Here is a 13,377-nt window from a genome sequence, read left to right as displayed (position 1 = left end):
TGTAGCTTTTGTGATTGACACATTGTTACTTTGGTCTTTGAGTAGAAATACATCAGTCAGCTTCATCCTGTAACCCTGATACTCTGTGCTTACCAGAGGCTTGGCTTACCAATAATCTCTTCATTTAAATTGCAAAATAAAGTGTTACCTAGTACGTGCAGTTGGTTTATTGACAATGTATTTGACTATATAAATATGACTCTGTGGGAAAAATAATGAAAGGGGTCCTTGCTGATGAAGAAGTTGGAAAGTCTTACTCTATTTCATTACAGAAGGCCCAAGTCTTCCCCTCAGTCTCCGCATGGCTGCCTTCATCTCCTGGTTCCTCAGGGTGTAGATTAGGGGGTTCAGCAGAGGGGAGATGACAGTGAAGGTCACAGAGACGGCCTTATCGGTGGGGAGGGCGGAGAAGGGCCGGGCGTAGACGCAGATGCAGGGCACGAAGTGCAGGGTGACCACGGTGATGTGGGCGGTGCAGGTGGAGACGGCTTTCCTCCTGCCCTCCCCGGAGTGGGACCTCAGCATCGTCAGGATGACTGTGTAGGACACAAGCAGGAAGACGAACCACAGGGTAGAGATCAAGCCGTTGTTGGAAATCATCAGGAGCTCAAGGGCAGCAGTGTCCGTGCAGGCGAGTGTGAGGACCTGGGGGACGTCGCAGTAGAAGCCGTCCACGACGTTGGGTCCGCAGAAGGGGAGGGGGAGCAGCAGGGAGGTCTGCACGATGGAGTGGACGAAGCCCCCCGCCCAGGAGGCCACGATGAGGGCAGTGCAGCGCCCCCGACTCATGACGGTCACGTAGTGCAGGGGCTTGGAGATGGCCACGTAGCGGTCAAAGGCCATGACCGAGAGGGAGAAGATGTCTGCGCCCCCGAGGAGGTGGAAGAAGAAGATCTGCGCCAGGCAGCCACGGAAGGAGATGGCCTTTCTCTCCGAAAGAAGGTCCGCCAGCACCTTGGGGGCGGTGATGGAGGCGAAGCAGATGTCCAGGACGGAGAGGTTGCGGAGCAGGAAGTACATGGGGGTCTGGAGGCGAGACTCGCAGCTCACAGTGACCATGATGAGGAGGTTGCCCAGCACGGTGGTCATGTACACAAAGCACAAAAAGAGAAATAAGACCAGGCTCAGGTCTTGGGACTGAGTAAGCCCCAGAAACACAAATTCTTTTACTCGGCTGCCGTTTCCCAGCTCCATTGCATCATGCGTCCTCTTCCTGTGTACCTGGGGCAAAATGAGAAGCGTTATTTCAGAGAGTGTTCGCCCTACCTTAACAGAGTCAGGGTTAGAGAGTCAGGCATTAGGTCTAAAAACTAGTGAGGTCTTTTACCCAGTGGATATCTGTTCTGGGGTTATGGCGAACACGAGCAAAGATACCTCATGACACAAGCATGCATTTAGTTATTGTTTCCTATGTAAATCATAAATGTTTTAGAAGATGAATGCTGCAATACTCTGCATATATAAGTTCTAAGTATTCAAGCTGAAGTGGCCATTGTAGCATGAGGAATATGAGGTTGGAGCCAGCTGGGCGAGTGGCAGTGTCTGATACCGCTGAGCCCCCGGGAGTTCCATTTTTCCCCCCAGATGACGCCTTATGTAAATGGCTTAAAAACTGCTATCTTTACAATGGTTCTCTTTGGACTGAGTTCTACAGAAGCACTCCTCTCTTTTTCAAACCACAGTTCCCCCCCAGTTATTTGATTTATTATTTTAAAGAAAATCCCACATTGTACAGAAATTTACCCATCACTACTCAATATGCGAACATATAATGAACTATTTGCTATGCCGTTAGCACACCAGCAAACAAAAATGCCTCACATTTCCTGACACAAATGAGGCCCCAATATTGTGATTTCTTAAAAAGTGTTTCTTAAGGACTTTCCTGGTGGTGCCGCGGATAAGACTCTGCCTGCCAGTGCAGAGGACGCGGGTTCCATCCCTGGGCCGGGAAGACTCCGCATGCTGAGGAGCAACTGGGCCCGCGTGCTGCCGCCGCCGAGCCGAGCTCTGCAGCCTGAGGTCCACAGCCTAGAGCGGCGCCCGCAGCAAGAGAAAACTCGGGAGCAGCAATGGAAACCGAGTGTAGTCAAAAAGAAAGAGGCGAATAAGACATTTTGGCAGTTTCTTAAAATGCTAAACATACACTTACTGTTTAGTCTTATGGCTTTTGAGTTCCTAAGTTTTTGGTGTGTGTGTGTGTGTGTGAATCTTTGAGATGGCCCTTAACTTTGCAGTTTGCCTCCCTTTTCTTGCTAGCATCAGAAACAAAGGTGAAATGCGTCCCCCTCCACCTTTCTGAGTATATCTTTCAGTTCCAACGAAGATCTTTCTTTCCATCCTGCTCACTTCCCCTTCAAGTTGTCTTTCCTCTGGGTGCGGTTTTGTCCATGGTCTATTTAGTATGGAAAATTAAAAAAGCTACGAGAGGTCTCATGGCATACAGCAGAGACCTGGGGAAGTCTGGCATCACAGAACCTGTTCAAGTCCCAGATAGACCCTAACTGGTTATACGAAAACAGGCAAGTTGCTTCATCCCTTTGGCTTCCGGCTCTGCACTGGTGTTTAGAAATAGTAGCAACTGTTCTATATAATTTTTATAAGGGTTACATGAACTCACCTATGTAAAACATCAGTACTTCAGCAGATGTACAAGCTGGATTTAGAAAAGGTAGAAACACCAGAGATCAAATTGCCAACATCTATTGGATCTTAGAAAAAGAGACAATTCCAGAAAAACATCTACTTTCTGCTTCATTAACTACACTAAAGCTTTTGTCTGTGTCTATCACAACAAACTGGAGAATTCTTAAACAGATGAGAATATCAGACCACTTTACCTGTCTCCTGAAACATCTGAAGGCAGGTCAAGAAGAAAAAAAGCCAGACATGGAACAATGGACTGGCTCAAAATTGGGAAAGGAGTACGTCAAGGCTGTATATTGTCACCCTGCTTATTTAACTTATACGCAGAGTACACTATGTGAAATGCCAGGGTGGATGAATCACAAGCTGGAATCAAGGTTGCTGGGAGAAATATCAACAACCTCGGGTGTGCAGATAATACCTTTCTAATGGCAGAAAATGAAGAAGAACTAAAGAGCCTCTTGATGAAGGTGAAAGAGGAGAGTGAAAAAGCTGGCTTAACACAACTTTAATAAAATGAAGATCATGGCATCCAGTTCTGTTACTTCATGGCACATTGAAGGGGAAAAAATGGAAACAGTGACAGATTTTATTTTCTTGTGCTCCAAAATCACTGTGGACAGTGACTGCAGCCATGAATTTAAAAGATGCTTGCTCCTTGAAGGAAAAGCTACAACCAACCTAGACAGAACATTAAAAAGCAGAGACATCACGTTGCCAACAAAGGTGCACGTAGTCAAAGCTATGGTTTTTCCAGAAGTCATGTATGGATGTGAGAGTTGGACCATAAAGAACACACCGAGGAATTGATGCTTTGCAGTCAATCTTTAGGAAAATCAGTCCTTAATATTCGTTGGAAGGACTGATGCTGAAGCTGAAACTCCAATTCTTTGTCCACCTGATACGAAGAACTGACTCACTGGAAAAGACCCTGATGCTGGGTAAGACTAAAGGCAGGAGGTGAAGGGGATGACAGAGGATGAGATGGTTGGATGGCATCACTGACCTGATGGACATGAGTTTGAGCAAGCTCTGGGAGACAGTGAAGGACAGGGAAGCCTGGCGTGCTGCCATCCATGGGGTTGCAAAGAGCTGGACATGGCTGAGCGCCTGAACAGCAGCAAAGCACCAGTGGTGGGAGCCCTGCCTAATCCATAATAAGTGTGACCACACATGTGTTACCACAAAGAAAAGCTTCAGGTTATTCATTCTCTCAGACATACAACTTTTTTTTTTTCCTGGAAGATTCCCTTTTTAAATTCCTTTTGAAGACATGAAAGTCACATTTGAGAGCTTTGTAATAATAATTATTTTAACATTTAAAACTCATGAAATCTTCTATGAAATAAGAATAGCAATTGGCTGAGAGACCAGGCATAGTTTTGTTCTTTAATCTTTGGGTCCTTTATTTGCTTTTGTGGGATGCTATGGGCCCAGATACCTTCCTCTTCTTTACTTAAAATTTTTTTTTATTTTATATTGGAGCATAGTTGACTGAGTGACTTCACTTTCACTTTTCACTTTCACACATTGGAGAAGGAAACGGCAACCCACTCCAGAGCTCTTGCCTGGAGAATCTCAGGGACGGGGGAGCCTGGTGGGCTGCCGTCTATGGGGTCGCACAGAGTCGGACACGACTGCAGCGACTTAGCAGCAGCAGCAGAGTTGATTAACAACGTAACATCAGAGTCAGGTGTACAGCAAAGTGATTCAGTTATACACATACATGCGTCTGCTTCAAGTGACTCAGTGGTAAAGAACCCGCCTGCCAAGGCAAGAGAAGCGGGTTTGATCCCTGGGTCAGAAAGATCCCCTGAAGAAGGACGCGGCACCCCCTCCAGTATTCTTGCCTGGGAGATCCGTGGTCAGAGGATCCCGGCGGGGTGCAGACCGTGGGGTTGCGGAGCGGGACGCGACTCAGCGTGCACGCGCACACATACGTGTATCTATTCTCTTTCAAATTCTTTCTCTGTCAAGGTTATTACAGAGTCCTGAGCAGAGTTCCTTGTACTGTACAGTAGGTCCTTGTCGGTTATCTGTTTAAGCATCATAGGGACACACAGCTTCTTTAAATATACTGACCATCTCTTGGAGGAGCTAAATATTTCCGAGAACGTGTGTTTTACAGCTTCATCAGAACATCCTGCTTTGAGGAAAACAGAAGGCTGTTTTTCTTTCCGTTGCAAGCAGAGTGACCCAGAAGGTGGCGGCAGTGTATGGCATAAGAAGAGGGCTTGCTTGTTTGGGCTTCTTGTCGGACCTCATCTTAGCAGACCAGAGAAGGCTGGGGCAGGATGTCTGCGTGGAGAATCACAGGTTCTCAGGTTCTGGTTTTGCCCCTTTGCGATTCATGTGAATAAGAGACCCACTGAGTCTCCATGTATGGACTGGGGGTTGTGATACCCGCCTCCCAGGGAGTTAGGAGGGTTAAGGGAAGTAACTTCTGCAGTGGTCTCAAGCGCACTCAAGTCAACAAGCACACAGGCTTGTTATGGTTCAGTCTCTGAGTCGTCTCCTACTCTTTGCAACCTCATCAATGGCAGCACCCCAGGCTTGCCCATCCTTCACCATCTCCCAGAGCTTGCTCAGACTCACGTCCATTGTGTTGATAATGCCATCCAGCCATCTCATCCTCTGTCATCCCCTTCTCCTCCTGCCTTCAATCTTTCCCAGCATCAGGGTCTTTTCCAGTGAGTCAGCTCTTCGCATCAGGTGGCCAAAGTATTGGAGCTTCAGCTTCAGCATCAGCCCTTCCAATGAATATTCAGGGTTGATTTCCTTCAGGATGGACTGATTCAATCTCCTTGCAGTCCAAGAGACTCTCAAGAGTCTTCTCCAACACCACAATCTGAAACATCAATTCCTTGGCGCTCAGCCATCTTTATGGTCCAACCCTCACATTTGTCCATGACTACTGGCAAAGCCATAGCTTTGACTATATGATGATTAGTACTCTGTTGAGTAACCTTAATACAAGAGGCTTATCAGTAAATGAGTGTATTGAACTAAATGGTAGCTGAGCTATCAATCCTGACCAGCTTAAAAAGAGAGGAAATGTTTACCAGCAGAAACCAACTTCATGTATTTGTTAGAGAGATTGAGAGAATCCATCCTACTTACAGAAGCCTTCCACAGGGTCCCCCAAGTAAATAACAGACTGTGGTCTGCACAGGAGGGTAGAAGGAACCTCAGGCCCCAAGGTGAGCCCATTTATCAGAAGGGCGCAGGTTCCATGTTCACCAACCACCTTTGATGATTCAGACAGCACCCTTCAGCTGCTGCTCCATCTTCTTGCTATTTTGAATCCATCTGATTATTTAGCGAATATTAAGGGAAAATTGGCAGAGTTCTACGCTATTTGTGAGAAAACAGTGTCACCCTAAACCAGTGGGAAAGCGAGTGAACGCTAACAGTAGGAAGGCCATGACGGGGTCATCTAAAGACAGACGGAGAGCTGGGTGTGAGGAAAGGGTGACTTCTCCTCGAGAGACTCAGGGAATCCTGCGTGGAGGAGGTGGCATTTATGTTTGGGGCATGTAGGAATGGAGAGAAAGGGCGTTCTGACTCTCGGGGACCATTTGGATGATGAAAGCTGCTTGCGAGTGGGAAGTTTGGTGGGAATGAAGAAATGTAAACAGGTAGACCTGGAAAGATACAGGAAAGAAAATCATTGCTATACCTTTTCTTTTTTTTGCAAATGTAAGAAAAGATATGCAGATGTTCATCATTGTACAATTCTTTCCATATCTTTGAGGGTTGTAACTATTTTATTTTTCTCTCTTGTTTTAAATTTAGCACAAGAAAAATCTCTCCTTTGTGCAGCTCAAGAGGTGCCAGAAAGCAGAAGGTGCTTTTTCCCAGTTCTAAACGGAGCTTGTTTTCATGTCTGTCATCTTGCAATGTCTTCATTGTTAATATCTCTTGTCTGTGCTCTTCTGCCTCTGGGTACACTGGGATCTTGTGTACTTATTATTTGTAGTTACAATATATTTATAAATATTCACAACTAAATCTAGATTTCAGTTTTTCTCCCTGTTACGCCTAAACACCCAGACATCACAGATGTACATACCTGGGTAGAGTTGTGTGTGAGTGCTAAGTTGCTTCAGTCGTGTCGACTCTGCGAACCTCTGGACTGTAGCCTCCAGGCTCCTCTGTCCGTGAGATTCTCCAGGCAAGAATACTGGAGTGGGTTGTCACACCCTCCTCTAGGGGATCTTCCTGACTCAGGAATCGAACCCGGACCCGTTATGTCTCCTGCATTGGCAGGCGGGCTCCTTACCACTAGTGTCTCCTGGGAAACCCAGGTAGAGTTATACATCTTACCTAAAATCTCCAATCTCCTTTCCAGGTCTCCGACATCCTAAATAACGCTCACACGAATCACTCAGCTTCAGAAAAAGCCAGTGACTTCAGTGGCCTCCATCTTTATGAGGAAAAGGGCAGACACAGGGAGCCACATTTTCTTGGCTTTTCTGTGCTGAGACTCAGTGCCGCACCACACTTACCAGTTCCTTAATCCCCAAGCCAGTGTGAGAATTATCACGGAAAGCAGATGGATGTGGTCTGGAAATATTCTGCTGACGGAGAGGTGGTTTCAGTGGGAATAATTAAAAGGCGCTTCAGGAGCATACCCTTTGTTATCAAACTGTGTATTTTGTATTAGAGTACAGCCGATTGCTGCTGTGGTGGTAGTTTCAGGGAGACAGCAAAGGGACTCAGATGTACACATACTCACATCCATTCTCCCCCACACGCCCCTCCCATCCAGGCTGCCATGTAACCTCGAGCAGAGCAGAGTTTCCTGTGCTGTACAGCGTGTCTTCGTTCGTCATTCATTTTAAACATAGCAGTGTGTACATGTCCATCCCAAACTCCCTGACTCTCCTCCCATGCCTCCCCCTCTGGCAGCCAAAAGTTGGTCTCTAAGTCCATGAGTCTATTTGTTTTGTAATTAAGTTCATTTGTATCAGACCTTTTTAGATTCTGCATGTAAGGGATTTCATGATGTTTCTGCTCTCTGTCTGACTTGACTCAGTATGACGATCTCTAGGTCTATCCATGTTGCTGCAGATGGCATTACTGCATTCTTTCTGATGACTGGATATGTATATATGTACCAAATCTTCTAAGGATAATGTTCATCTGTCAGTGGACATTTAGGTTGCTTCCATGTCTTGGCGATTGTAAACGGTGCTGCAGTGAACATTGGGGGTGCAAGTATCCTTTTGGACCATGTTTTTCTCCAGATATACGCCTACTAGTGGGATTGTTGGGTCATATGGTAGCTCTATCTTTAGTTTTTTAAGGAACCTCCATATTGTTCTCCACAGTGGCTGTACCAATTTACATTCCCACCAATAGTGTAGGAGGGATCCCTTCTCTCCAGCATTTACTATTTGTGGATTTTTTGATGATAGCAATTTGAACTGGTGTGAGGTGACATCTCATTGCAGCTTTAATTTGCATTTCTCTAATAATTAGAACGCTCAGCACCCTTTCATGCAGGCACACACACTTTGAAGCACGTATTTGTTTGGGGTCTGACATTTTCCAGCAGTGGTAAAGGTTCCCTCCTTGACCACATACTGCACAGCCTCCCCTGAATGTTTCCACAAACCCTCCACCTTTGGACCGCCACGTTTGTCTCTGCATTGTCCGATTTTAACAAAAATCCTGCTAAGTTCCTTTAGCCATAATTCCCCACCCTCCTGATCTGATCACCTTCCTTGTCTAATCAGCTTTCTCATCCTCCACCACCTCCTATGTGATGTCTGATCACCCTGGCTGCCTTCAGCAAGAATCCTGTTAGGTCAGGTTAGCCAGGATGCCTCCTTACCCTAATGGTTTCCTTGGCAATTTTCTTGTTGGGAAATAAATGTTTGTCTTTAAGGATTGTGAACTTCCTCAGGCAGTTTCATCATTGCAGGGAGATTCCTGAAAACACAGATGTTGGCAGGAGCCCTTGGATCGGAAGGGTCATGTAGGTGAGAGTGAAGGAGGGCTCGGCAGGGTGATGACTAAGCAGATGATGGAGTCCTCGTGAGGTCTATCTACACTGGCTCCATCAGCAAATCCTACTTGCTTGACCTTCAGCGTCTTTCAGCAATCCTGCTACCTCCACCATGACCACCCGAAGTCATGTCTTTATTATTTCTGCTGTCGTCACTTCTTAACTGGGCTCATGTTTTTGTCCTCAACCCTCTTTAGTCTGTTCGAAACAGTAGCACCTACAATTCCATTAAAACTTGCATAATTAGTCCACTTTTCAAAGTCCTCCAAGTGCAGCTCATCTTACGTATCATGGCAGCCCAAATCCCTGCAACGGTTTAAAAAGTCCTAGGGAGCTGATCTTATGAGCCGGTTTTCTCTCTCACCTCTGTGACTACCCCTCTCCTTGCTTCCTCTCATCTAATAACAAAGTCTTTCTCGCTGTTTCTTGGATACGCTGGGCACATCTCCCACCCCAAACTTAGGGCTTTTGCACATCTGATTTGTGGGCTGATAGTTATATCACAACGTGAACATTTTTCTAATTTCAAAAATTTTAAGACCTATAATTTACCTTCAGAAAAGGAAACAAAAACCCTCCCATCACCTGTAAGCAGTAAACAAATGAAATGTGGATACATGGAAAAATATGTGCAAACGTGTTTCCCACTTCATCCCAACCCTTTTAAGTATATGTGCACCTTCTGGAGCAGCTTCAGAGGTTTCTGTTTCAGGAAGTCAGGTTGTCAGGACATTAAAAAAAAGAGTCGGTTGTTTCCTTAACCTTAGCAGCAAAAAAGTGACTGTGAGGCTGTATTCATTTATTGACTTTTTGGTTTTAAAATTTAATTTGTTTATTTTTGGCTGCCCTGGGTCTTCACTGCTTTGCTCGGGCTTTCTCTAGCTGTGCGGCGGGAGGGCTACCCTTACGTGCGTGGCGGGAGGGCTACGCTTTGCTGCGAGGCGGGAGGGCCACCCTTAGCTGCGTGGCGGGAGGGCCACCCTTAGCTGCGGGCTGCGGGCTTCTCATCGTAGTGGCTTCTCGTCGTGGCTTCCGGGCTCTGGGCGCGGGCTCCGGTAGTTGCGGTGTACGGGCTTAGTTGCTCCACGGCGTGTGGAATCTTTCTGGACCAGGGACTGAACCGATGTTTCCTGTGCTGGCAGACAGATTCTGACGCACTGTGCGGCCTTGGAAGTCCCACCGTGTTTTTCCAGCAATTTCTGTAAGTGGCTTCTATGGCCTGCTTGCCCTGCCACGTGCTGGGGACAACACCGTAGACAAACGTAAAGAGAATCAGGAGTGGGAAACAGCGTCCTGAGTGCTGGCTTGGAGCCCAGCACTGCGCACGGGAGACAGTAGACGGTGCTCAGTGCCAGGGCTTCAGAGGAAGGGCACAGTGAGGACCCTTCATAAGGTGATGCAACTCCTCAGGTCAGTTCAGTTCAGTCGCTCAGTCGTGTCCGACTCTTTGTGACCCCATGAACCGCAGCACGCCAGGCCTCCCTGTCCATCACCAACTCCTGGAGTTCACTCAAACCCGTGTCCACTGAGTCAGTGATGCCACCAAACCATCTCAACTTCTGTCGTCCCCTTCGCCTCCTGCCTTCAATCTTTCCCAGCATCAAGGTCTTTTTAAATGAGTCAGCTCTTCGCATCAGGTGACCAAAGTATTGGAGCTTCAGCGTCAGTCCTTCCAATGAATATTCAGGACTGATCTCCTTTAGGATGGATTGGTTGGATCTCCTTGCAGTCCAAAGGGACTCTCAAGAGTCTTCTCCAACACCACAGTTCAAAAGCATCAGTTTTTCAGCACTCACCTTTCTTTACAGTCCAACTCTCACATCCATATGTGACCACTGGAAAAACCATAGCCTTGACTAGACGGAACTTTGTTGACAAAGTAATGTCTCTGCTTTTTAATATGCTATATAGGTTGGTCATAACTTCCCTTCCAAGGAGTAAGCGTCTTTTAATTTCATGGCTGCAGTCACCATGTGCAGTGATTTTGGAGCCCAGAGAAATAAAGTCAGCCACTGTTTCCCCATCTATTTCCCATGAAGTGATGGGACCGGATGCCATGATCTTCGTTTTCTGAGTGTTGAGCCTGAAGCCAACTTTTTCACTCTCCTCTTTCACCTTCATCAAGAGACTCTTCAGTTCTTCTTCACTTTCTGCCTTAAGGGTGGTGTCATCTGCGTATCTGAGCTTATTGATATTTCTCCTAGCAATCTTGATTCCAGCCTGTGCTTCTTCCAGCCCAGCATGTCTCGTGATGTACTCTGCATATAAGTTAAATAAGCAAGGTGACAATATACAGCCTTGACGTACTCCTTTTCCTATTTGGAAGCAGTCTGTTTTTCCATGTCCAGTTCTAACTGTTGCTTCCTGACCTGCATACAGATTTCTCAAGAGGCAGGTCAGGTGGTCTGGTATTCCCATCTCTTTCAGAATTTTCCATAGTTTATTGTGATCCACACAGTCAAAGGCTTTGGCATAGTCAGTAAAGCAGAAATAGATGTTTTTCTGGAACTCTCTTGCTTTTTCAATGATCCAGCTGATGTTGGCAATTTGATCTCTGGTTCCTCTGCCTTTTTAAAAACCAGCTTGAACATTTGGAAGTTCACGATTCATGTATTGCTGAAGCCTGGCTTGGAGAATTTTAAGCATTACTTTCTAGTGTGTGAGATGAGTGCAACTGTGCAGTAGTTTGAGCATTCTTTGGCACTGCCTTTGGGATTGGAATGAAAACTGACCTTTTCCAGTCCTGTGGCCACTGCTGAGTTTTCCAAATTTGCTGGCATATTGAGAGCAGCACTTTCACAGCATCATCTTTCAGGATTTGAAAGAGCTCAACTGGAATTCCATCATTCCACTAGCTTTGTTCATAGTGATGCTTCCTAAGGCCCATTTGACTTCACATTCCAGGATGTCTGGCTCTAAGTAAGTTATCACACCATCGTGATTATCTGGGTTGTGAAGATCTTTTTTGTACAGTTCTTCTGTGTATTCTTGCCACCTCTTCTTAATATCTTCTGCTTCTGTTAGGTCCATACCATTTCTGTCCTTTATCAAGCCCATCTTGGCATGAAGTGTTCCCTTGGTATCTCTAATTTTCTTGAAGAGATCTCTAGTCTTTCCCATTCTATTGTTTCCCTCTATTTCTTTGCATTGATCACTGAAGAAGGCTTTCTAATCTCTCCTTGCTATTCTTTGGAACTCTGCAGTCAAATGGGTATATCTTTCTTTTTCTCCTTTGCTTTTCGCTTCCCTTCTTTTAACAGCTATTTGTAAGGCCTCCTCAGACAACCATTTTGCTTTTTTGCATTTCTTTTTCTTGGGGACGGTTTTGATTCCTGTCTCCTGTACAATGTCACAAACCTCCATCCATAGTTCATCAGGCACTCTGTCTATCAGATCTAGTCCCTTAAATCTATTTCTTACTTCTACTGTGTAATCATAAGGAATTTGATTTAGGTCATACCTGAATGGTCTAGTGGTTTTCTCCACTTTCTTCAATTTCAGTCTGAATTTGGCAGTAAGAAGTTCAGGATCTGAGCCACAGTCAGCTCCCAGTCTTGTTTTTGTTGACTGTACAGAGCTTCTTCATCTTTGGCTGCAAAGAATACAATCTGATTTTCGTGTCGGCCATCTGGTGATGTCCATGTGTAGAGTCTTCTCTTGTGTTGTTGAAAGAGGATGTTTGCTATGACCACTGCATTCTCTTGGCAGAACTCTATTAGCCTTTGTGCTGCTTCATTCCATATTCCAAGGCCAAATTTTCCCTGTTATTCCAGGTGTTTCTTGACTTCCTACTTTTGCATTCCAGTCCCCTATAATGAAAAAGACATCTTTTTTGGGTGTTAGTTCTAGGAGGTCTTGTAGGTCTTCATAGAACTGTTCAACTTCAGCTTCTTTAGTGTTACTGGTTGGGACATAGACTTGGATTACCATGATATTGAATGGTTTGCCTTGGAAACAACAGAGATCATTCTGTCATTTTTGAGATTGCATCCAACTACTGCATTTCAGGCTCTTTTGTTGACCATGATGGCTACTCCATTTCTTCTGAGGGATTCCTGCCCGCAGTAGTAGATGTAATGGTCATCTGAGTTAAAATCACCCATTCCAGTGCACTTTAGTTTGCTGATTCCTAGAATGTCAATATTAAACTCTTGCCATCTCCTGTTTGACCATTTCCAATTTGCCTTGATTCATCAACCTAACATTGAGGTTCTTATGCAATATTGCTCTTTACAGCATCAGACTTTGCTTCTATCACCAGTCACATCCACAACTGGGTGTTGTTTTTGCTTTGGCTCCCTCCTTTCATTCTTTCTGGAGTTACTTCTCCACTGATCTCCAGTAGCATATTGGGCACCTACTGACCTGGGGAGTTCCTCTTTTGGTATCCTATCATATTGCCTTTTCATACTGTTCATTGGGTTCTCAGGGCAAGAATACTGAAGTGGCTTGCCATTCCCTTCTCCAGTGACCACATTCTGTCAGACCTCTCCACCATGACCCATCCATCTTGGGTGGCCCCACATGGCATGGCTTAGTTTCATTGAGTTAGACAAAGCTGTGGTCCATGTTGGAGAAGGCAATGGCACCCCACTCCAGTACTCTTGCATGGCAAATCCCATGGACAGAGGAGCCTAATAGGCTGCGGTCCATGGGGTTGCTAAGAGTTAGGCATGACTGAGCAACTTCACTTTCACTTTTCACTTTCATGCATTGGA

The 13,377-nt window shown here is 45.7% G+C and overlaps 1 protein-coding gene across 1 annotated transcript; it reads right to left on the bottom strand.

Annotated features, from left to right (window-relative positions):
- Positions 1–258: 258 nt before the first annotated feature.
- LOC120877121 (olfactory receptor 4D11-like) lies at positions 259–1,194 on the bottom strand. Its single transcript, XM_040259450.1, has one exon. It carries the CDS (start codon positions 1,192–1,194, stop codon positions 259–261), a length of 936 nt encoding a protein of 311 aa, XP_040115384.1.
- Positions 1,195–13,377: the final 12,183 nt, after the last annotated feature.

This window comes from Oryx dammah, unplaced genomic scaffold (assembly GCF_014754425.2).
Source record: "Oryx dammah isolate SB20612 unplaced genomic scaffold, SCBI_Odam_1.1 HiC_scaffold_17, whole genome shotgun sequence".
Taxonomy (NCBI): domain Eukaryota; kingdom Metazoa; phylum Chordata; class Mammalia; order Artiodactyla; family Bovidae; genus Oryx; species Oryx dammah.
This window is presented reverse-complemented; position numbering and strand designations above follow the sequence as displayed.

Bases quoted from the DNA above. Each gene is read 5' to 3' on its own strand.
- LOC120877121 (XM_040259450.1), bottom strand. From the start codon at position 1,194: ATGGAGCTGGGAAACGGCAGCCGAGTAAAAGAATTTGTGTTTCTGGGG.